Source organism: Ceratotherium simum, chromosome 39 (genome assembly GCF_057802395.1).
Source record: "Ceratotherium simum simum isolate JZ-2026a chromosome 39, ASM5780239v1, whole genome shotgun sequence".
Lineage (NCBI taxonomy): Eukaryota > Metazoa > Chordata > Mammalia > Perissodactyla > Rhinocerotidae > Ceratotherium > Ceratotherium simum.
This window is the reverse complement of record NC_141938.1, coordinates 16,282,436-16,306,397: the sequence shown is the minus strand read 5'-3', so window position 1 is coordinate 16,306,397 and position 23,962 is coordinate 16,282,436. Positions and strand designations below refer to the sequence as shown.

Here is a 23,962-nt window from a genome sequence, read left to right as displayed (position 1 = left end):
AACCATTCTTCTGGCTTGAGGAGCCTGGGAGCGTCCTGGACCAGGCCACGACCAGCATCCTGGATGCAGAGGTTGGCACATCTGGGGGTGTGTGACTCCTACAGCCCCTGCAGTACCCACTGCTCTGGGTCCTAAAGGCCCCACTTGAGTAAATTGTAAATGGGCTTCTTGAAAGCCGGTTTTGTCCGCTGCAAGTGACAGACACTCAGCTTAAACCGGCTTTACCTTATTGAGGAGAAGGAGTTCAGGCACGGCTGGATCCAGGACCTCCAACAACAGCACAGGGAATTGCTGCTGCCCCTCTTGGCTCAGTGTCCCACTGGCCTGGCCTCTCCTTGGACTTCAGCGGGAGCCGCCCGCAGCTCCAGGCTCACACCCCTCCGGCTCGGGCAGGAAGTGGTGTCCCTTCCCAGCAAAAGTCTCGGGGCTGACTCCTGGTTTGCTGAAAGTCAGATGATGCTAATTGGCTGGTGCCCACTCCTGGGGTCATCTGGGCTGGGAGTGCAGGAGGTGATTCCCCTGGAATCTGGTGGGAAGGAAAATCTGGTGCTGGCACCAGAAGTAGGGAGGCCAGCCACAACCTGGGTGCTGGCCCTCATTGTCCAGTCCAGAGAGGGAAGGGCCCTGTTTCGTGCGTGGCGCAGCACACAGGCCTTGGAGTCAGTACCAAGTTACTCCAGTTCCAAGACTGTGGGGCTTTGAGACTCCCAGAAAGTCACTTTCCTTCCTCTGGCCTCAGTTTCCGCCTCTGTAAAATGGGTGTCTGACTCACAGCATTGGGGTGAGCAGCAAAGAAGACTCACCACGCTGGGCAAACCCTTGCCCGTTAACTAAGCAGAATTTGTGCGTGCGCCTCCTGCCCTCCCGTGCACCGTCCCTCGTGTCCTGGCTGGAATCTGCAGAACTGGGACCCAGGGCCATTTCACAGATGAGAAAACCTAAGCACAGAGAGGTCGCGTGGCCTGGCCATGGTGGCACGGCCTGGAATGGTCTCCACAGACGCCGCCTCCTCCCTCCAGGCCTCGGGGTCACCTCCTCAGAGACCCCACAGCCTCCCTGCTCCCGGGGCCTCCGTCCTGCCTCCGTCTTCACACTCCTGCTCACTCCCAGCCAGGCCAGGACCGGATCGCTGGGGAAGGGACCCAATCGGCCGTGCCTGCCGGAACCGGTCACCTTTTGCTGCTGTAACGAATGGACACAAACTCGGTGGCTTCAAACCACCCAGATCTTCTCTTCTGGGTCTGGAGGTCGGACGTCCAGAGTGGGTCTTGGGAGCTCAAGTCGAGGAATCGGCAGAGCCACATTCCTTCCCGGAGGCTCTGGGGGAGAATCTGTTCCAGGCCTTTTCCAGCGTCCAGAGCCGCCCACATTCCTTGGCCCGAGGCCCCTTCCTCCGTCTTCAAAGCCAGGACGCAGGTCCAGCCCTTCTCACGTTGCACCGCTGACCGCAGGGGGAGAGCCTGCTTTTCAGGATCCCGTGATACCATCGGGCCCACCGATAACCCGGGGTCCTCTCCCCAAAGGAAGGTCCTCAACTTAATCCTGTCTGCAAAGTCCCCTCTGCATGGAAGGTGACATATTCACAGGGCCCGGGGACTGGGTCCCGGATGACGCAGGGGCCGTCTCTGGCTGACCACCCTTGACGGGGCTTCCTCTTACTTGTGGCACAAACATCCTGTCACTTCTGTCTCAACACCCCCTCCCCCCACCCCGTTGGGTCCAACGCAATTTAAATGTCCACTTCCTCTGAGAAGCCGGCCTGGGTCTCCCCCAGGCCGGGTCAGGTCCGGAATCCTCTCTCATGGTTCTGATTGCACTGCATTGTCACTGCCTGTTTCCCTGTGGGGTCCGGGGGACAGAGAAGCCTGGGGCGGTGCACAGGGGCCATGGGGAGTCATGGTGGACGTTTGAGCTGGGGAGGAGCTGGGGTGGGACGTGGGCTGCAGGGGGTGAGGCTGAGGCCGGGTCAGGGTGGAGAGGAGGGCACGAGTCCGGGAGACTGAAAAGTGGGCTCCCCAGAGAGGGCCAGTGGCTTGCCTGAAGTCACCCAGGGCACGGCCACTGGGTTGGGGAGGCACGCCAGGCCGGGGAGCAGGAGGCCACTGGCAGCCAGCCTGGGTTTCGAACCCACGCCAGGCTGACAATGATGCTTTGATTCCCACAGCCCAGGCCGGGGTGGCCGAGCCACCGCGGGGTCAGGCGTCGGCCAAGGCTGCAGTGTCCAGCCCCCACACACCCTTGGTGAGAACACGGGATCCCCTCCCTGACCCATTTCCCAACCCGGGGAGCATCCTCTCGGACCGCCAGAGGCCAAGGCCAGGCCGAGACAGCCGGGCAGTAACGTGGCCCTCAGCCACCGGCTGGACAGCCTGGGCAGGGGGGCAGCCAGGGTGGAGGAAGGGGTCTGGGCGTGGTGTCTGCCCATGGGGGCTGTGCCGTGTGGCTGCAGGGATCCTGTTTCCACACCTGGGAGGGGGCACGTGCAGGATGGGGGGTGACAAGGCGTAGGTGGCCCCGGGAGGTACCCAATCGCTCTCCATCTTCTTTATTTTCCTAAAAGCATTTGCTCCTCTTTGAAGTTATATACATTAATTTGTTTGTCTATGTATTCTGTTGTCTACCGACCACGAGCTCGGTGATGACAGGACTGGGTCCGCCTCGGTCACCCTGGTACCCCAGCACCCCCGATGGTCCCTGCCACCAGGAGATGGTCACTAACCATTTCCTAGGAACACAAACAGAGGGGCCGCACAGAACCCACGAGCACGTGGAAGGAGGCCTCCGAGACAGAAGGGACCAGCTCTGAAACAGGAAGGGCGTCTGGCTGCTCGGAGGCCCCAGTGGACTCGATGCTTCCCAGGCCCACGCCGATGTCGCTGTCACAAACTGTGGGAAACCGGGGATTCCAGGGCCACCAAGATGCGGAGCACAGAGCCCAGGAGGGGAGAAGAAAATCCTTCTAAGCCAGCGGGCCCTTGCTGATGTGGCCTGGGGGCGCCGTCTGGGGGGATTTGGTGATGTCTCCCCTGGTTTGAGGGGCAGAGACCAGCACAGGGGGGCGCTTTGCAAGTCTGGTATGATTACTGCTGCTGTAGGTGTTGTTGGGACCATCTGTGTCTCTGGGTCTCTCCCTGCCCCCCCAGCCACCCACGTGCTCACACCCGGCTGTGTCTGCTGGCTCCTGAGGCCGGGTAGCCCGGTGGGTGGCCTGGGGCTGAGGTCCGGGGTGTGTGTGGGTGTTGTAGGGCCTGGAAGAGAGGCTGGGGGCCAAGACCACGCTTGGGCCACACGAGTGACCACATGCAAAGTACGGGTCCCCGCGTGTCACCAGGAGGCCAGCCACAGCCCGGCAGCGGGAGACCCCCAAAAGCGCCGTGACACGTCGAAGCCAGGGTCACAGGCGGGCCCCCTCCCCGGGCCGCGGCCACACCCTCCTGATGACCCCGCGGCCCCGGGGGGACCCCGCGCGCGCCAGCGCCACCCGGACACCGCGCGCCCCGCCCCGGCCCCGCCCCGCCCGCGCGGACCTTATAGGGGCCGCCCGCCGCCGCCGCCGCCGCTGGGAAGTCGGTGCCGCCGCCCGCCGTCTCCGCGTCCGCCATGCGTCCCGGGGCGCCCCGGCCGCTGTGGCCGCTGCCCTGGGGGGCCCTGGCCTGGGCCGTGGGCTTCGTGGGCGCTGTGGGCTCGGGGGACCCCGCGCCCGGTGAGTGGGGCGGCCGGAGGGGCGGGCGGGGCGGCCACCCACGTGGGCCGGCCGGAATGCGCCGGGGGCGGCTGGGGGCGCGGGCGGTGACCAGAGCACCGCAGGTTGACTTGGGGGGGGCTCCTCTCCACCGCCCCCAAGGGCCCAGGCAGGGTCACCAGGAGGTCAGCAGAGCAGATGGACTCTCTCCCTGTCATTATGAGGAGTAGGACATTTATTGAGTGCTTACTGTCTACCTCTGCCCTCCTTGAACTCATGCAACAGCCCGATAGTGTGGGGACTCTTAGCAGGCTGGTCTCCAGGTGGGGAAACTGAGGCACAGGGTCACACAGCTCATGAGTGGTAAAGCCAAGATTCGAACCCCGGACCATCTGAGGCCCTGGAGAGGCAGGGCGGGGCGGCTGGACCCAGGACCTCCACCGGGGTCTCAGATCTTCCCCGGGGCCCACTTGGGGAGGTGGGTGGTGGGAATCCCATTTCTGCCGCTTGAGGGGAGACGCCAGGCAAGCAACAACCTGGCCCCTGGCCTCAGTTTCCCCCTTGGTATGATGGGTGCTGAGACGCTGGGTTCCGGGGCCGGGCCCTGGAAGGCGCTCGCCACGGCGCCGGGGAACCGGTGAGTTCTCCAGGCCGGCCGTGGCGACTCCTGCCCCCAGGCCTGGGGAGGACACGGAGGGCCCTCCGCCCCACCCCCACCGGGCAGCCCCACCCGGCTCCGCTGGAGGGGAGAGCGAGCCCCCTCCCCGAAGGCTGCGTCCCCGGGGAGACGGTGAGCTCATGCGAGGGGAATGTTCCCAAGTTGGAGTGAGTAAGAGGCAGGCCAGGCGAGGGGGGGGCCTGCCAGCGAGGGGGGCTCCACGTGCCCTCGGGCCCTGTCTAGACAGAGGGCAGAGGCGGGAGAGGCTGCTCCGGAGCCCACGGACCCTGACACGTCCGGCACGGGGCGCTGGGCTGGTGGGCAGGATGCCAGGCCTGGGCCTGGAGCAAGGGGGGGCTTCCTGGGTTGGGACGGGTAGGGGCTGTGGGGGAGCAGGGTGGGGGTGGAGCTCAGAGGGGAGGAGGGACCCCAGAAGGTCTGGAGCTCAGGTGGGGACACCTGTGTGGTTCTCTGCCCCTCCTTCCCAGCTCTGGGGCAGACTGTCCCCTCTGCAATTACTGGACACCGACTGTATGCATCCCCAAGGGCTGGGGGCTTGGGCGTCAGGAGTGGCACGGGAGGGCGGCCCCACAGGAACTGCCCCCTCATCCGCAGGTGGTGTGTGCTGGCTCCAGCAGGGCCGGGAGGCCACCTGCAGCCTGGTCCTGAAGACGGATGTCAGCCAGGCTGAGTGCTGTGCCTCCGGCAACATCGACACCGCCTGGTCCAACTTCACCCACCCGGGGAACAAGATCAGCCTCCTGGGCTTCCTGGGCCTTGTCCACTGCCTGCCCTGCAAAGGTGAGACCCGGGGCAGGGTCCCTGCGGTCGAAGGTGGGACGGCTGGGAGTGAGCTCCCCGTCTCCGGGGGTATGCAAGAGGAGGTCAAGGCTGCCAGGAGGGGATCCCCGCCTTTGAGAGGGGCTGGGGGCCCCTCCAGGTTCCCAGGCCTCAGCCTCCCTCTGTTGAGGATTCAGGAAGAAGCTCTGAGGACCCCCCCAGCGTGGTTTCCAGTCTCCTGGCCTTTGCTCAGGCCGAGCCCCCTGCCTAGATGGCCTTTCCAACTCCTGGGAAGGTGGGTTTTCCTGCCTGGCCATTCTGGTCTGTGAGCCCACGCTCAGTGTTCCCCCCACGTCCTCATCTGCCCTCAGCCCCGCAGATTCCAGGGGTCCGTGGTGCAGCTGTGTGTTGAACAAGCTCGTGCCTTCTGGACGGTGTTCTGAGAAATGCTGCCTCCTCCCTCAGACTAGGAGCTCTTTGAGAGCAGAAGGAACCTAAGGAAGGAGTCCAGACATATTCTCTGCCCTGGAGAAGGGGTTGGGGGCCCTCCCAGGACCCTGTGGTCAGGGCTGAACCTGCAGGGGCTCAGAGGGGACGTGGGGGCAGGACTTGAAGGAGGTGGGCATTACAGCCAGGGTGTTGGGGCACGCTTAGGAGTCTGCCAGCTGGAAAAGGTGTTGGGGAGAGCACCAGCAGAGACCACGGCCTGGGCTCAGGCCCCAGTGGGTGGGGTCAGGGCAGGAGAGCAGGGAGGAGGCTGGAGCCAGGACTGCAGACCAGAAGGCCACACGGAGGAGCCTGGCTGGCCGCTGGGGCTGGGACGTGATTACTCCCAGATCAGCCTGGCTGGGTGGTCCTGAACTCACTGCCATGTGCTCTGGCTCCCTCCAGAACCTCTCTGCCTTCTGGGAGAAGCACAGACCTCAGAAAGTGCCAGGGCAGGAGAGGATCCAGGACACCCCCCCTCCCCACCTCATCTGGCCTTGGGGGTGGGAACCCAGCCCCCCCACTTCCGTTTCTGCTCGTGAAGCCACCCGGGCGGGCGGAGCGTTTCCAGATGTGCGCGTGGGCGGGCAGCAGGGTGGCGCCCAGGTGGGACCCACATGCCCTGGCAGGGGCAACGTGGGGGGACGCGGGTCATTTTCTTAGGAGCATCCACCCACTTTATGCCAGGACGTGGGTTCCCCCATCAGCCCCACTTTACACATGGGGAAACTGAGGCTGGAGCGTAAAGGTGAGCTCAGAGTCCGCCCTCCGGACCCACAAGCAACAGAACCGGGGGGTCTCTCCGGGGTGTGGCCTGGAGTTCTCATGCTGAGGGACCCCTGGCTCTCCTCCACTCACATCTGAGACGGGGCCTCAGTTTCCCCCTTTTGTAGGATGGCGACAAATAGGCGTCCCCTCGTGGGGGTGGTTGGGACGTTGCAGTGAGCCCGGGAGGCCTGCCAGGTGGTGAGCAGCGCATTAGTGGGGTCTGACTTGCATTTCCGAAGGTCTCAGGGCCTGAGTGGGGGCGGGGGCCCCAAAGACAGGCTTCCTCTGGCCAGACCTGTTTCCCTACCCAAGAAATGGAGCTGCGGGGTGGGGGTGAGCCCTGGATCAGCGAGCCCGGGCCGGGGAAGGCCCCCTCCCCGGGAGGTGAGCCGCGCCCTCCCGGAGCCTCTCCGGGGAGGTTCTGGCAGGCACGGGAACAGACACTGCCGGTCCTCGCAGACCCGCGTCTGGACGGGGTGGAGCCCCCCTCCCCCGCTGACGCAGCCGGGCCCCCGCCGGCCTTCCCAGAAACGCGCGTAAATCAGGGAACAGACGTCAGCCCGAGCGGGCGGCCAGCTGCGGGGCGACAGCAGGGCTGGGGACTGGCAGCCCTCTCCCGGACCCCAGATTCCCGCAGACCCCGCCCGCCCGCGCCGAGCCGCGCCCCCGGGCAGAGCCCCCCGCCCCAGGGCAGCCCCGACCCCCCGGCCCCCGGCCCGGGCTGCATCTGCTTCCAGCGCACCCCGCGCCCAGACCCCGGCCCCGTCCCTCCCCGTGCGCCCCACCCGGCCGGCCTCCACCCCGCAGGGCAGGGGCGGGCGCGGGGCTCCGAGGACCCCCGGCCCCGCGCCCCCGCCCACGCGCGCGTCTGTGTCCGCAGATTCCTGCGAGGGCGTGGAGTGCGGCCCGGGCAAGGCGTGCCGCATGCTGGGGGGCCGCCCGCGCTGCGAGTGCGCGCCCGACTGCGCGGGGCTCCCGGCGCGCCTGCAGGTCTGCGGCTCGGACGGCGCCACCTACCGCGACGAGTGCGAGCTGCGCGCCGCGCGCTGCCGCGGCCACCCGGACCTGCGCGTCATGTACCGGGGCCGCTGCCGCAGTACGTGGGGGCGGGCCCTGGGGAGGGCGGGGCCTGGGAGGGGCGGGGCCTGGGAGGGCGGGGCCTGGGAGGGCGGGGCCTGGGAGGGCGGGGCCTGTGGGGCGGGGCGGGGCCACCCGGACCTGCGCGTCATGTACCGGGGCCGCTGCCGCAGTACGTGGGGGCGGGCCCTGGGGAGGGCGGGGCCTGGGAGGGGCGGGGCCTGGGAGGGGCGGGGCCTGGGAGGGCGGGGCCTGGGAGGGCGGGGCCTGTGGGGCGGGGCGGGGCCACCCGGACCTGCGCGTCATGTACCGGGGCCGCTGCCGCAGTACGTGGGGGCGGGCCCTGGGGAGGGCAGGGCCTGGGAGGGCGGGGCCTGGGAGGGGCAGGGCCTGGGGAGGGCGGGGCCTGCAGGGCGGGCGGGGCGGGGCCACCCGGACCTGCGTGTCATGTACCGGGGCCGCTGCCGCAGTACGTGGGGGCGGGCCCGGGGGAGGGCGGGGCCTGGGGAGGGCGGGGGCTGGGGGGGGCGGGGGCTGGGGGGGCGGGGGCTGGGAGGGGCGGGGCCTGCGGGGCGGGGCGGGGCCACCGGGACCTGCGCGTCATGCACCGGGGCCGCTGCCGCAGTACGTGGGGGCGGCCCTGGGGAGGGGCGGGGCCTGCGGGACGGGGCGGGGTCACCCGGACCTGCGTGTCATGTACCGGGGCCGCTGCCGCAGTACCTCGGGGTGGGGCCTGCGGGAGGGCGGGGTCTCCAGGCCAGCGAGCCCAATGTAGATCTCTAAGATTGGGGCGGGGCTTATGGTAGGCGGGACCAACGCGGCGAGCTAATAGGTGGAGCCTAACTCAGGGAGTGTCACTGGATCGGATGTTTTGTGGTGTCGAGAATGAGGAGTGGAGTGGAGGTTTCGAAAAGGGAGGTTCTGGGGCTCACGTGGGGTGAGAGAGATGGTTGTGATTCAGAGGGGCCTGTGGGTGCAATCAGATGGGCGGAGCTCGAGGGTGCAGTCGGTGTCGTGGGCGGGGCTTGTGGAGGGGTGTGGCTCGAGGGTGGAATCAAGGGCGTGGGTGCGCCTTGAGGGTGGAGCCCAGTGTGGGCGGGGCTCATGGTGGGGTGGGGCTTGAGGGTGGAGCCCAGGTGTGGGCGGGGCTCGCGTGGGGCGGGGCCTGAGAGTAGAGCATGGATTGGTCGGGGCTCACGGCAGGGGCGGGGCCTGACGGTGGTGCCCGGGTGTGGGCGGGGCTCGCGGTGGGGCGGGGCTGGAGGGTAGAGCATGGATTGGTCGGGACTCGCGGCAGGGGCGCGGCCTGACGGTGGTGCCCGGGTGTGGGTGGGGCTCATGGCGGGGTGGGGCTTGAGGGTGGAGCCCAGGTGTGGGCGGGGGTCGCGTGGGGCGGGGCCTGAGGGTAGGGCATGGGTTGGGCGGGGCTCGTGGCAGGGGCAGGGCTTGAGGGTGGAACCCAGGTGTGGGCGGGGCTCGCGGTGGGGCGGGGCCGGAGGGTAGAGCATGGATTGGGCGGGCTCGCGGCGGGGGCGGGTCTTGGGCCGCGGCGCCCCGCCCACCCTGACCCCCGCCTCCCGCCCTCCCGCAGAGTCTTGCGCGCACGTGGTGTGCCCGCGGCCGCAGTCGTGCGTGGTGGACCAGACGGGCAGCGCGCACTGCGTGGTGTGTCGCGCGGCGCCCTGCCCCACGCCCTCCAGCCCCGGCCAGGAGCTCTGCGGCAACAACAACGTCACCTACATGTCCTCGTGCCACCTCCGCCAGGCCACCTGCTTCCTGGGCCGCTCCATCGGCGTGCGCCACCCGGGCAGCTGCACAGGTGCGGCGCGGGGCGGGGGCAGTGGCGGGGTCCAGCCCCCGGCCCCTCTTCGCGCCCTTATCTTTCCTTCCGTGCCTCCCCCTCTGCAGGCACCCCCGAGCCGTCAGATGCTGAGTCGGAGCAGGAGGAGGACGAGGAGGAGGAGGAGGAGGCAGAAGAGGAGAACTTCGTGTGAGCCTGCGGGGTGGCCTGGGCCTGGCGTTCAAGGCCTCCCCGTGTTATTTATTGCCCCAGCAGAGTTTAATTTATGTCCCACGGACACTCCCCAGAGCCTGGACCGGGACCACTCGGGAGCCCCGGAGTGCCCAGACGATGGCTTGGAAGGACTGGGGGAAGGAGCCCTGGGACGCCACCCTAGCCACCCTACTGCCCAGGAGGACCCCACGTTTCTGCTCCATGGGGGATAACTCTGCATTATCGCCGCCACCAGGAGGGCTGGGGAGCAGTTAGTTAAGAGGAATCCCAGCCTTCAAGAACAGGGAACAGGGGGTGATGGGGGAGCCCACTGTCTGGAGTGTATAGATGAGCCTCAAAACGTGCCCAGACCCAGAGAGGCCAAGGAAACAGCCACTGTCCCCTACCAGCCCGAGAACTCCAGGGCCTACCCTCCCCGTGGCCTCCATTTCCCAGGTACCTCCGAGAAATAGCAGCTTGTCCCCGGGGGGCGGGGACACTATCTGTACCATCTGACACAGGCCTCAGGCGTGGAGCCGCCAGCCTCGGCCCAGAGCAGGGCACCACGTCCAGTGGTGACCAGTCCACTTACGTGGGGACCCGGTGGGCTCAGGAGCCCCTGCTCACCCATTGGCCCAGGGTGGGGTGTAGACCCAAGGCCCCCTGCACACCTGGCCTCCTGGAGCCGTGTGTCTGAGCCACACCGTGGCGCCTGCTGCCCGTGCACAGGGGAGTCCAGACACAGGACCCCTGTATCCCTGGCCAGGCCTCTCGGCCCAGTTCCCGGGTGGACCCTCCTCGCCCGCCTGCCCAGCTCGGGGGTCTCAACACCAGCCAGATGAGGCCTCGGCCGATTCCCTCCATTCCGTCTGGGCTGTCACTCAGTGTCACCTCCGGGTCCCTGCATGCAGACCAGAGGCTCAGACCAGCCAAGGGGGGCCCAGTGGGCAGGAGCCCAGCTTCCCTGAGTTTGGGCAAGGAGCGAAGGGGCCGTTGTGGTCACCGTCTCCAGCCCCAGGAAGTGCCTTACCCGTGACCCCCAGAAAAGTGCCCTGGGGGAGGTGGGCTCGCCCCAGCCCCCCGACAAGGCACCCTCTGCCACCCTGGGGTCCTACTCACCAAAGAAATAAATACTATAAGAAGCCACCATGGGGCATCCAAGCCTCGGTTTGCCCCCCTCTCTCTGTGCCGCCCCCTTTTGGTAGGAGGTACTGGCCCGGGGCCGGGGTGCTGTGAGGGTGGTGAGTGGGGGGCTCTGGAGGTGTCCGGCGGGCTGACACGGACATATGTCCTCGGGGCAGCCTCCATCCATTTCTGGGTCCCAGTGTCCACCTCCGGGCACTGGGCAGCAGGGGAGGGCTGAGGCAGGTGGGCTGGGGGCGGCTGGAGAGAAAGGAGGCCTCTACGGGGCAGGGGAGGGAAGGGGCGTCGAGATGGCTTAGGGCAGCCCCAAGAAGCCACCTGGTTGAGGGTCCAGATGCAAAGGCCTGGCCTGGAAGGCTCGGGGGTGCAATAACAGCAATAACACTATAAATAATAGTACTGCAGCAGTAACGCCAGCTGGGACCCACCCGGCTCATGGTGCGGGCCGGGCGCCGTTTGCTCCAGGCACCGTTCAGAGGCGAGGAGGCCGGCCCACCCGAGACCCCACACTGGGGGCCGGGAGACCCCATCCCCTCCCAGCCTCGGTTCCGTCCATACGGTTCTGTTTGTCTGCGGGTGTGGTTACTGGAGGAATGGCGTTCCAGCTGGGGGCACAGCAGGTGCGAAGGCCGGGAGGCCGTCCTGAGTGTCGGGTGGGGGGTAGGTGAATCCAGAGGGGTCAGCAGGGGGAAAGTGGAGAGGTCCTGCAGCAGAGGGAGCGAGACAGTGGCCAGGGTCACCGGGGAGTGAGTGGCAGAGTGGGACCCTCGGCCACGGTGGGGCCGAGGAGTGGCTGGAAGGAATGTGGGTGGGCCCTGCAGGTGGACCATCCCGTCTGGTTAGCCAGTCAGCATTTTATTCAGTTATTTTGGCCCTTTTTGTTTGGAAGTGATGTCCCCCCACCCACACACACCAGGCCTCCCGGTTTGGGGGCCCCTGGAGCTCCTGCCTGGCCGCGGAACTTTCCAGGCCCCAGCCCATCTTCATCTTTCTCCATCTCCCGTGTGTACCCGGCGCTCCCGCAGCTCAGGCAGCTCCCGCAGGGGCCCCAGGGGTCCCGGGTGGGGGGCCGGGCTGGGGTCGCCGCCGAACCACGTCCCAGATCCAGCTCACGAAAGCGGACACCTGCGTGTACACGTCGGGGGTCTTGGGGTCGCCACACCAGAGGCCCGAGAAGGAGACGAGGCCGTGGGCCCGGTTCTTGCACACCAGGGGCCCCCCGGAGTCCGCCTGGGAGTGGGGGGAAAGGCGAGGTCGGGGGTCCCTCTCTGGAGCCTCGCTTTCCCCGAAGTTGCTTCTCATGTAAATCCGACCGGGACCCTCTCTGCCTCTGAACCCCTCTGTGGCTCCCTAGTGCTCCTACAGCAAAGACTAAACCCCTCACCTCAGCCTTCAAGGCCCTGAGGCTCCAGCCCCTGCCCACCTGTCTGCCCTCCTCTCCCCTTCACTCACCTGGTTCCAGCTGCACCAGCCTCCTTGCTGTTCCCGGATCAAACCAACCTTGCTCCAGCCTGTAGGCCTTTGCATATTCTTGAGACTTGTTACTGTCCCCTACTGGACGTGACTCGTATAGATACACAAGTCAGCTGCCTTTTGTGCAGTGCACAGCCTGCACAGCTGTACACAGCGCCTGCGACCAGTCCCTCGGCTGGCATGCCTTCCCTCGGATCTTTTCAAGGCTCCTTCAAGCCTCGGCTCAGAGGTGCTCTCCTCAGAGAGGCCTCCCTGAATACTCCCTGAAAATTCCTGCTCTCTCCCCTCCTCCCCTCCCCTCCCTGGTTCTATTACCCAAATTATCATCTGAAATCAGCTCTGACCCTATGAACTGGCAGTTTGACAGATGGAGAAAGTGGGGTCCAGAGAAGCAACATGACTATTTGAAGGCCACACATCTGGGAAGTGGCACCGTCTGCATTTATGTTCTGAACCACTGAACTCTCTCGCCTGGAACAAGAGTCCCCCTGGGCTAAGTTCCTCCCTCGGCGCCAGGGCCTGGGTTGCTGTTAGTCTCTACAAGGTCATAGGAGCAGAAGTTCCTTCCTTGAGATCTGTTACTGCTCCCTACTGGACACCACTTAGAAATGCACAAATGTGTAGCTCTGTGCAGTGTGCAACCTGCCCAGCCGTACATGGCAACCCTGTGACCCTGGGCAACTCCTTGCCCTTCCAGGGCCTCAGGTGCAACCCGTCTGGTTGAAGGTGAGCTGGGACTTAGTTCCCGAGGCTCTGCCCAGTCTGACCCTCTCTGTGGGCCTTGGTTTCCCCACGCAGTAAGTGGGTGGGGCGGAGAGTGAGGGTCTTACCGAGCAGAAGCCATGCCGATGGCTGTCCCCGCTGTGGGTGCAGAGCATGGCGGGGCTCAGCTGGCCCTTCCAGGAGCTGTTGCAGATGTCCAGGGCCAGCACATAGACCTCAGCCTCCATCAGCCCCGGGGGCTGCTCCTCGAAGTTGGACGTGGAGCCCCAGCCGTCCACGTAGCACAGTGTCCCAGCCTTGGGTGGCCTGGCGCCCGCCCGCGGCAGCCTCAGCAGCCCCACGGCCGGACCCAGGGCGGCAGAGCTGTTCAGCTGCGGGGAGGGCAGAGTTCAGGACCGCCCCCAGCACCCGCCACCACGCCTGCCTCGGTTTACCCGTCTGTGACCCCTGGCCACCCCTTGGCCTCGGGGAGAAAAACCAACAGCAGCCACCATGAGGCCGTCAGAAGGCCCTGCTGGTCTCGCCACCACACGCCCCCCACCCATCGGGCCTCAGGCCCTTGGACCAGGACTCCAGCCTCCCCCGACCCCCAGCCTCCAGCCTCACCTCCCCCGCTGCCCAAAGGGTCTTTCTCACCAGCATCTCCTTCCCTGTTCCTCCCGCGGTTCCCCACTGCCCTCGGGGTAAAACTCCTTGGGTCACCATTCGGCCATCCCCATTCCCCCCGGCCAGAAGGAACTGACTCCCACCCTGGGTCCACCTGTGTCCCTGCCCGGAGCACCTGTCCTACCCAACCTTCAGGTCTCAGGTCGGACGTCGCCTCCTCCTGGAAGCCTTCCCACACTCCCAGGCTAGGACGGGTGCCTCCCCTGGGCTCCCATGTGCCCCCGTCAAGGCGGGTTTACCCAGCTGCCACCCCATTAGACCCGGGGCTCTAAGAGGGCAGCCCAGGCTGATGTCCATGGCACGCTGCTGGCGCTCCATCAGTGGTCGTGGAATGAATGACTCAGGCCCCTGGCTTGGAACTCGCTCCCTGACCTCGGGCGCATCCCTGACCACCCTCAGCCTCAGTTTCCCCGTCTGCGTGATGCGATGGGTGAACCAGAGCAGCGGGTTCCGGGCTTCGGGGTCTCACAGATGAGTCACGTCCACAGGCGAGCTTTGGCTGTGGACATTCGCTGCCCCCCGTGCACATCACCCAGAACACGGCGCCCGAAACCCTCCCGTTCCCGGGGGCCCGTTTCTGTCGTGTCCGCTCTCTCCGTTTTGAATTTTGCCGCACTTGGGGGGACCCGGCGGGTCATTCCGGGGGTGGCGGGGACAGCCCAGACCTGTGGCCAGCAACCCGGCCCCCGCTCACCCGCAGAAGGCAGATGTCATTGGCGTGGGTCGTGGGGTGATAGTCGGGGTGACAGACGGCGGTCGAGATGCCCAGCACCTGCTGTGTGGTCTCCGAGGTGCGCAGGGCATGGGCCCCCAGCACCACCAGGCCCGTGCGGGGGTCTCTGCGGGGGGGAGTGGGGTGAAGCCGCCATCGTAGCCTCGATCTCCCCGTCTGCGAAACCCCCTTCCAGCCTCCCGCTGGCCCCGGATGCCTGTTCCCACCTGATTAGAGTATTACCCCCCACGGCTGGGATATTAATTTTAATAATTATTATAAAAGTATACGGAGAGTGAATATCACACTGACTGTGGTTATTATAAATCCCCCCTGAATTAGACTGTTAACTGCAGTAATGTCAATATTCACGCTCGCTGTTATAACGAAGTCCTCAGAATGGACGTGAGGATTGTGACATCTCCCGGGGGCTCACCTGTCGCTGAAGCAGTGGGCCGCCGAGACCACCCAGCGTGCACGGAGCAGGAAGCCCCCGCAGAGGTGCTGGCCCTCGAACCTCACGGATGCCATGTAGGGCCGGGAGTGGGGTCTCACCTCGTGGCCCCCGATGATTCGGACCCCGCAAGTGCCTGCAGGAGGGTGGGGGCCGTGTCAGGGGCCGGGTGGGAGGAAGGGCTAATGGGGCACCTGACGGGGTGAGGGTTGGGGGCGGGGAGGAGGAGGCAGAGATGGACAGAGACAGAGATGCAGAGAGACAGAGAGACACAGAGAGACAGAGAGATGCAGAGAGACAGAAAGACAGAGAGATGCAGAGAGACGGAGAGATGCAGAGAAGGAGAGACAGAGAGACAGAGAGATGTAGAGAGACAGAGAGATGCAGAGAGACAGAAAGACAGAGAGATGCAGAGAGACAGAGAGATGCAGAGAGACGCAGAGAGATGGAGAGATGCAGAGAGACAGATGGAGAGACGCAGAGAGGAGATGGCAGCCGGGACCCCAACGAGGCCCCAAGTGCTGGGGGGCCTGTGTGGGGTCCACGGGGCTCAGGCGGGGCACCCGAGGGTCCTCACCTGGGGGCCTTGAGGTCAGCATCAGGGCAGTCGCCACGGCCAGCAGCAGGCGGTCCGGGCCCCCTGCCCTGGGCCCCATGGTGTCGCGGGCTGGCGGCTCCCTCGAGGGCTCTGCCGGCCATGGCCCCACCCCCACCCAACGGCCCCGAAAGGGGGAACCGGCCGCAGCCTGTGGCCGGAGGCCCCGCCTCGTCCTGAGCCACTGCTTCTCGGAAGCGGGGACCCGCCTGCCCGGGGTCCGTGGTCAGGACCCCGATTGCACAAGAGGCCAGGAAACGGGGGCTCCCGGGGCCGCCTGCCTGGGCTCTGCCAGGCCGTGTGACCCCAGAGGTCACCGACCCTCTCTGTGCCTCGGTTTACCCAGCATCTGCCCAGGACCATGTGCAGGGAGCTTCCCTCAGGAGCCGGGACACGGCCGATGTGCGGGGTGCCCGCGGCTGCCTCTCTGGGGTCGTGGTGCCGGCTCTCACCCAGCGGGGTCCAGCCCCGGCCCTGCCTGCCGCTGACTCGAGCCTCAGTTTCCCCACCTGCAACCCCAGCACCGGCCTCAGGGCTGTGAGGATGATGAGAAGGGCCGGGCTTCCGGAAAGCCCTGTGATTATTGCTGCATTTATTGAGCGCCTACTGTATACCAGCCCCTGGCAGGATCTGGAGATAGAGCGTGACGGTGACAAAGGTGATGACGTTCTCGGGGTCGGGGGGCACGGATCTGGCAACCTGGGTTCAGGGCCGTGAACCAGGAGCCAAGAGGCGGGGGCGCCCCCGGGGGGCACCGGGGAGCCACAGGGACAGAGTCGAGGCCCGGTGACGCCTTCGAGAGCCTTTATTGAGGTCGGACCCCCGCCCACCCCGTCAGTAGTGCTGCAGCACGTCCCTGATCCAGGACACGAAGGCGGACACGCGGGTGTAGACGTCCGGGAAGTGGGGGCTCCCACACACGGCAGAGGAGAAGGACACCACGCCGTGCAGACGGCCCCGGCAGAGCAGGGGGCCGCCCGAGTTGCCCTGTGGACGGGCGCGGCTGGGCGTCACGGGCGGGCGGGGGAACCGAGGCCTGGTGGCCGGCGCCCCCGTGTCGTGTCACCCCAGGGGGACGGGGCCTCGGGGTGCCCGCTCACCGCGCACACGCCACAGTGCTCCCTGGTCCCCGTGGAGGCGCAGAGCATGTCCCGCGTGAGGGCCCCTCTCCAGGACTCGTTGCAGGTGTCCCGGGGCTGGACCACCACGGGGGCCTCCAGCAGCGCGGCCGAGGGGTCGGCGCGGCCCATGGTCTCGCCCCAGCCCAGCACGCGGCATCGCAACCCGGGGGGCAGATCACTGTTCCGGCCAGGCAGGGGCGTGAGGCGGACGGAGCCAGTGCGTCTGGCTGCAGTGTGGAGCTGGAGGCGGGGAGAGACCCGGGGGGCAGAGACACGGAGGAGACGCAGAGACAGGGAGAGACAGAGAGACAGAGACGGGGGGACAGGGAGAAACAGAATAACGATGAGGATGACGGTGATGATACCTCCCCGGGCTCCGGGCTCCGTCCCGGCCCCTGCGAGAGTGTGGACTCTTCCCCCGCCCCCCGGGGGGCTGCCCCTCCCGGCCCCACCTGCCCGGCCACCTTGAGGAGCTGGATGTCATAGGTGTCCCTCTGGGTGTCGTAGAATGGGTAGGGCACGGCCAGTGTGATGTTGAAGACCTGCCAGGTGGGCTCTGGCACCCGCAGGTTGTGGGCCCCCAGGACCACCCGGAAGTCGCTGAGGTTCCTGCCTCAGAGGGACGGGGATGGGGCACTGAGGGTGGAGCGCGCCGGACCTGCAGCCCGCCTGCCCCCCGACGCAGCCCTGGCCGCTCACCAGGTCACCTCGCAGTGGGCGGCAGTCAGCACCCAGCGTGGCCGCACCAGCACAGCCCCGCAGAAGTGCTTCCCGTCCAGCTGCCGGGATGCCATGAAGGGCCGCGAGTGGGGCACCACCTCATGCCCCCCAACAATGCTGCCTCGCAGGGTCCCTGTGGGCAAAGCCGGGTGAGGGGCCTGCGGTCGTGCCGCCAGACGTTGCCCGTCCCCACGTGCCTGGCATTTCTAGTGACCCTGAGTCTCCTGCAAGGAACTGTCACAAACATGTGGCTTCAGACCACACACACTCGTCTTCTCACGTTCTGGGGTCAGAAGTCCTGAATCCAGGTGTGTGCAGGGCTTTCCTCCCAGAGGCTCCAGGGAGAACCGTCTCCTGCCTTTTCCAGCTTCTAGAGGCCGTGTCCTGGGCTCGGGGCCCCTTCCTCCGTCTGCACAGCCCGCAGCGCAGCGTCTCCCGTCTCTCTCTGCCTCTGACCCTCCTCCTCCCTCTGATGAGGACCCTGTGATGACACTGGGCCCCGGGGAATCCAGGGTCATCCCCCATCTCAGGGGCCTCGACTTAATCCACCTGCAAAGTCCCCTCTGCCATGTGAGGTGACACGTTCACAGATCCCTGGACCAGGACGGGGACATCTCTGGGGCCGTATTTAGCCAGCCACAGTTCCCTGTGTTAATTAGGTCACTGTGTTGTCATCGTCCCCATTTTACAGATGAGGAAACTGAGGCCCAGAGCCTCAAAGTGGCAGGGTCAGGTGGAACCAGCTGGTGTGGAGGGAACTGGCCCAGCCCACGCGCCGACACCTGGACTTCAGCCCAGGGAGGCCTGCGGATCAGATGACCAGTGAGCGTCATTCTAAGTCACTAAGTGTGTGACGATGTAGCAGCCGTGGGAAACCAACGTGGCCCCGAGGAAAACGCAAACCGTGAGGTCAGCGTGAAAATCCAATCTGGGGTCTCGGCCTGGGCTGGACCCCACAGGGCCACTTGGAGCCCGGTCGCAGCTGGTAGTGGACATTCCCCTGGGAGACTCTGCAGGCTCCTGTCTGCTCTGGACCCCCAGGGCTGTCCTGTCACAGCTGTGTCCCCAGCTACACGCCCCTGGGGGTTGGTACGAGGATTACCCAAAGCCGCAGAGATACCTAAAGATGGCAATATTGTTTCTATCCCCGTTACTGATGGGGAAACTGAGGCACAGAGAGGTTAAGTGCCTTGGCCAGGGTTGCACAGCGAGGAAGTGGTGGAGCCAGGGCTGTGGCCCTGGGACGTTCCCATTGCCTCTGCTGGGGGCGGATTCTACCCACAGCCAGGCGTGCTTCCTTCCCGTCTGGGGAGCAGTTGTGAAACCAATAACCGTCATCATGGTCCCAAATAACCCAGCTCCCCACGGTGGAGCTTTGAAGGGAGGAGGGGCCGAGTGGGGGTTGGGATTCTGCTTCCCCAACTGAGGCCCAGAGAGGGCAGCCAGGCTTGTCTGGGGCTGCACAGTGGAGAGTCCTGAACCCAGGACTCCCAGACTGCATCCTTGAAGGGTCTCTCCATGGGGGCTTTGGGTGGCTTCATTGTCCCCAGGGGCCAGTCAGAGAACACTGGACAACAAGAACAGTGACCACAATGATGAGAATAATAGTAACTCTCTTTACTAAACATTACTCTTGTTATTGATTTACTGGAGCTCTTTACATATTGAGGACGTGACCTCATGGTCATATGAATTTCTTTTCCTGAGCAACTGTCAGGTGCAGAGGACACAGCCCCCCTGGGAGTGTGTTTGGATTCTGAGGGTCTGTCATGGGACCCAATGCTGGTCCAGCCAGAGCTGGACGGCTCCATCAGACCCCGAATGGTCCCCGTCCCCCTTACCTGCAAAAGCGGGGGCTCCCAGGGCCATGGCGCAGGCCAAGAGGATGGCCGGGGTGGTGGCTCCGGGCATGGTGCTCCATCAGGGCCCAACAGAGCTGGGCCCGTGGCTGTGGGTTATGAGGCTGGGGGGTCCCTTCCCTCCGGGATACGCTCCCTGTGCATCCGGGCGTCCTTCTCGGCCCCCCTGGGGGCTTGTGAAACACGAGGTAACGGCACCAACGGTTCCCGAGGGGCCGGCCATGGTGGGGGAGCCGGGGCCACGTGGGTGTCGGGAAGGGGAGCCCTCGCAGCCCCTCTGAGAAATGGGTCAGCTCCGGCTCGCCCTGCGGTGTTGACGTAAATAACAATAACAGTAACGATTCTCGTCGTCATTGATTCTCGCCTCCCCGACCCTCCCCCACAGCACGGGGGCTGCTGTCGTCCCCCGGACAGGTGAAGGAACAGGCACAGCGAAGCCGGTGACCTTCCTGGGGTCACACAGCTCGTGCCACTGCTGAGGCTCTTCCTCACTCACGATGCTTGTTGAGCGACTCTGTGAGTCAGGCCCCGGGGTCCCGGATAAACAGTTGTTGCTGCAGAAACTGCAGCTCGGAGGGTGTCTATCCAGGTCCCATTGGATCCAGCCCTGAGTGCATTGGATCCATGCCCTGGCCCCCAGTGGGCGTGCAGTTGGTGCTCATCTCTCAGCCTGGTGCGCGGTATACAGTCGGCGCTCAGTAGGTGCATAGCCCCTCCTGCAGCAGCAGAGGTTCAAGCAGTGAGGGGAGGTGGGGAACACAAGGTCCTGAACATTTTTTTAAAGATTTTATTTATTTATTTTCCCCCCAAAGCCCCAGTAGATAGTTGTATGTCATAGCTGCACATCCCTCCAGTTGCTGTATGTGGGACGCGGCCTCAGCATGGCCGGAGAAGCGGTGCGTCGGTGCGCGCCCGGGATCCGAACCCGGGCCGCCAGCAGCGGAGCGCGTGCACTGAACCGCTAAGAGGTCCTGAACATTTGACAAAAGCTCGAAACATTCCCAGGAACCCCCAGAGCCAGCGTGGGAGGCCCAGGGACCTTGCACAAGCCCCACACTTTGTGCCTCAGTTTCCCCACCTGTGGACAGGGTGGGCAGCGACGGCTGAGGCTTGGGAAGAGCTAGGGACAGGCGCCGGGCAGGGCAGGTGTCCGCGGGGATGCTTGTCTTTAAACCCCACATTGTGTCCTCTTCACCCCGTTAACGCACAGTCCGGGAAACCGCTTCTTTTGTTGTTGTTTTTTTTTTTTGTGAGCAAGATCAGCCCTGACCTAACATCCGTGCTAATCCTCCTCTTTTTGCTGAGGAAGACCGGCTCTGAGCTAACATCTATTGCCAATCCTCCTCCTTTTCTCCCCACAGCCCCAGTAGACAGTTGTATGTCATAGCTGCACATCCTTCTAGCTGCTGTATGTGGGACGCGGCCTCAGCATGGCCGGAGAAGCGGTGCGTCGGTGCGCGCCCGGGATCTGAACCCGGGCCACCAGCAGCAGAGCGCGCGCACTCAACCGCTAAGCCAGGGGGCCCGCCCCGGGAAACCGCTTCTTTTGCCCCAAACAGACGGTGCTGCCTCAGAGCAAACACGGCCGGTCCAGCGCCGTCCGCACCCCAGCCAGACCACTGGACGCCGCCCAGGTCAGTGCAGGGCCGTGATGGCACGACCGCCCCTCGCAGACTCTCTCCTGCACCGGCGTCAGAGGGACGGGGAGAACCTAGGAGGGACGGGTCTCTGAGCAGGCCCATTGCAGCGAGAGGTACACCGAGGTCGGCAGGCCAGCGCCTCGCGGCCCCTCCCACCTCCTCCTCCCTCGCGGCCTCCGGGATTTCCGCCCGGGGACAGTCGCGGGGGAAGCGGCCTGGCCACTGTTGGGGTACCCGGAGCTGCCCCACGGCTCTGAGCCTCGGTCTCCCCGCTCTGGGGACGAGCGACCCCGGGGCACCTCTGAGGGTGCTGGGTGCCCCGGGTGCCCCTGGCAGAGCCTGTTTGCTCCTCTGCACATGGGACGCTGGCGCCGTCCTTCCCGCAGGGAAAGTCAGAGAAGCAGCAGGAGATGTGAAGTCACTCATCCCATGAGCGTTTATTGAGCACCTGCTGTATGCAGGTGCCGTCCTGGGGCCGCAGCAGCGGGAGAGGTGGGCAGGGGACCACACGATAAGCAGACATCGTCCACCCCAGGAACCAAGTGGGCAAAGAGCAACCGGTCTTGAAAGAAGGAGAGGGAAGGGGGTGGATTTTAAAACGGGGCGACGAGGAGACCCAACAACGTGGAAGTGGGGTGGGTGTCCCCGGAGGAGGGCACAGCGGGTGCCAAGCTGGACGTCTGGACGGCTGCGCTGTGGGTGGGGACATGGAGGCAGGGCCGGGCCGGGCCCGGCCGGGCTCAGCTGGACCCGAGGGCCAGGCCCGGGGCGCTGGGGAGCCATAGCAGGCGAGTGAGCAGGGCAGGCCGGCGGATCCCTCTGGAGAAAGAGGGGTGGGGAGACCCGGGAGACTGAGGGCCAGGAGGCAGGGGACACAGGCCAGAGCTGGAGTCGGGGCTGGCGGAGGCAAGGGGGGCTCTGACTCAGGGACAGGGGAGGAGTGGGTTTGGGCGTCCACGCAGAGCCCAGGGTGAGACCCCTCTGGAGTCCGAGGGCCCCACAGGATGTGGGGGGCGGCCGGAGCCTCGAGGTGGGCTGGGATGGGGCCGGGGTGCTGGGCAGGGCCCTGGGGACGGGGACGTCCAGGGTGAGCAGAGTCGTCGTCATGGAAACGGTGGGTGAGGGTGGTCCAGGAGGGGGCGGGGCCGAGGGAGTGGACGCCCCTCCCAGACGGGATGGAGCCGCAGACTGCTGGGCAGAGGATGGGGACGTGGGTGGCGTGGCCGCCCCTGAGGGAGGGAGAGAGGTCAGCTCGAGCCCACTCTAGTCAGAGTCCGTTACACCCCCCGCCCGCGTGTCCCCCGCTCCAGGCCTTTGCCCAGGCTCTTCCTACCACCCACCGTCTCCGCCCGGCCCCGTTTCCCCAGCTCACGTGGCGCCACCTCCAGGCTGGTCCCCTGGAAGCGGCCGCCTGTATGCGCTGGGGTGCGGATGTGGGGGCCTTGAGAGCCGCGGGGCGGACTCTGGCTTCTGATCTGAGGGAGGCAGGCGCCCAGGGGAGCTTAGGGTGGGAAAGGACGCGAATGGTTTACGGGGACGGGGACGGAGGCTCCCACACCCTCCTCCTCCCCCTCCTATTTTTAAACAAGATGCATCCACCGTCCTTCAAACCTCGGATCATTCGTTTGGTAGACAAAATGCGCCATCTGTCTGAGGACAAGGCTTCTGCATCCTGGCGCCTGACAGGGCCAGGCACACAGCAGGCGCTCAATAAATGTTTTTGGACTGAACGGACACAGAGGCCGAGAGGCGACAATGAAACTGCCCAGAGCTCACTTCTGGTGAGCGGCTGGCGTGGGGTCGGCAAACGCGGCCCTCAGGTCAGATCCGGCCCACCAACTGTTTTGTAAATAAAGTTTTATTGGCACACGGCCACGCGGACGCGGACCAGAACTGTCTCCGGCTGCTTCGCGCTGCAGTGTCCGGCCGGCAATGCTGAAAATATTGATTCTCTGGCCCTTGACAGAAAAAGTTTGCCAAACCCCAAGGCAGTGCGTGCCGGGCCCTCTTCCAAGCCCTTCGTGTGGATTCACCTGCTCGCCCTCCCAGCGGCCCTGGGAGGTGGGGAAGTGAGGCCCAGAGAGGATAAGAGACAGACTCAGAGGCACACAGCACAGGTGGAGCTGACCCGGGACCCTGAACCCAGGCACCTGATATGTCTCTGGGTCTTTTTGTTGTTTGTTTGCTAATTGGTCTCATTGTTTTAATGTTAAATGAACGCACGTGTTTCGTTGTCAGAGGCAGGAAGGCAGCGGGTCGCTGCCCAGGCCGGTGCATCCTGCCGTGTCTTCCTCCAGAGCGCAGCAGAGGCCGTTTCCCTTATGCGCCCCCTTATTGCGCACCTGCTGAGAAGAAACACTTTACGAGAAAACGAAGGTGTCTGGACGAATCTCCTCTCCGCCCCCTGACCTCCGACCCCCCGACCCTGGTGAGTGAGTGTGCTCGGGGCCAGGAAGAACCGGGGAGTCAGGGCCCCCATCCACGTGTTGCCTCACTCCCGGCCTGGGGTCCACGTGGTGACACACGCATCGTGAAGGACTCCAGATGGACCTCGGGAGTCGAGGGGCCGCAGGGGACTGTGCTGCCTCATCCGCCTGTGCCGGCTCCCCACGGGGCCTCGTCCAGGCTTCCCCATGCCACAGGACAGGCCTCACCCTCAACTCCAACCTGGGCGTCCAGCTGCCCACCCATGTTCCCCCGTATCGTCCCCCCCACCCTGGCCATGTCAGCGTGTCCTTCCAGGAGCTCAGGCTCCAGACGGGGGACCCCGGCGCCTGCTGTCCCACATCCCCAGGAGGGCAACCCTGTCGGCTCCCCCCTGGTGGATCCAGAATCCACCTGCCTCTCAACCTGGTCCAGCCTCCCCCATGTCCCAGGGGGTCCCAGTCTCCACGTCTCCTTTATCCACTCCCCACCGGGCGGCCCAGAGGCCCTCACAGAAACAACCCGGGTTGGCCCCTGCCCAGCTCTAAGCTCTGCTGTGGCTCTCCAGCGCGCTTGGGACACAGCCTGCTCCCTCCGGCCACAGGGCCTGCGGTGTCCGCCCCAGGGGAGCTGCGGGCGGAGTAAATCCATCAACCCTCGTGCACCCGGAGGCCCCAGAGGGCCGGCCGGCGCCCAGCCGGGGCCCAGAAGCAGCCGCTCTGTTGTTATGGCTGCTCCTCAGTCAGGCCTGGCCGGTCCCCGGCCTCCGCGCCCGGCGTCCCCCACCTGGACGCTCTTCTCCCAGATACTCGACAAACGGCTTCTGCCCCGGGGTCCCACTCGCCCTCCGCCTGGCTTATCTGTCCCCACCCTGTCCCCTCGGACCTGGAGCTGGGGAAGGACGGACTTATGTCCTCAGCCCGGCGCCCACCCCTCGCCTGGCCCGGGGAGCCAGCATCAGTGAAGGACTCGGGCGGGGGCGCGGGGG

General features: G+C 65.6%; 3 protein-coding genes across 3 annotated transcripts; 1 reads left to right on the top strand and 2 right to left on the bottom strand.

Annotated features, from left to right (window-relative positions):
* The first annotated feature begins 3,600 nt into the window (after positions 1 to 3,600).
* FSTL3 (follistatin like 3) lies at positions 3,601 to 10,711 on the top strand. The gene is made up of 5 exons (XM_087425938.1): positions 3,601 to 3,703; positions 4,956 to 5,141; positions 7,255 to 7,470; positions 9,043 to 9,270; positions 9,360 to 10,711. Exons 1-5 carry the CDS (start codon positions 3,601 to 3,603, stop codon positions 9,443 to 9,445), a joined length of 819 nt encoding a protein of 272 aa, XP_087282064.1. The 3' UTR covers positions 9,446 to 10,711.
* An 892-nt stretch (positions 10,712 to 11,603) lies between these two features.
* On the bottom strand, positions 11,604 to 15,310 carry LOC101391537 (serine protease 57-like). Its single transcript, XM_004441452.2, has 5 exons — positions 15,193 to 15,310; positions 14,598 to 14,751; positions 14,144 to 14,288; positions 12,891 to 13,154; positions 11,604 to 11,817 (listed from the first exon to the last, which is right to left on the bottom strand). Exons 1-5 carry the CDS (start codon positions 15,269 to 15,271, stop codon positions 11,614 to 11,616), a joined length of 846 nt encoding a protein of 281 aa, XP_004441509.2. The 5' UTR covers positions 15,272 to 15,310; the 3' UTR covers positions 11,604 to 11,613.
* A 734-nt stretch (positions 15,311 to 16,044) lies between these two features.
* Positions 16,045 to 18,962, bottom strand: LOC101391285 (serine protease 57). The gene is made up of 5 exons (XM_014796008.2): positions 18,893 to 18,962; positions 17,031 to 17,184; positions 16,784 to 16,940; positions 16,311 to 16,571; positions 16,045 to 16,197 (listed from the first exon to the last, which is right to left on the bottom strand). The coding sequence occupies exons 1-5, from the start codon at positions 18,960 to 18,962 to the stop codon at positions 16,045 to 16,047; spliced, it is 795 nt and encodes a 264-aa protein (XP_014651494.2).
* Positions 18,963 to 23,962: the final 5,000 nt, after the last annotated feature.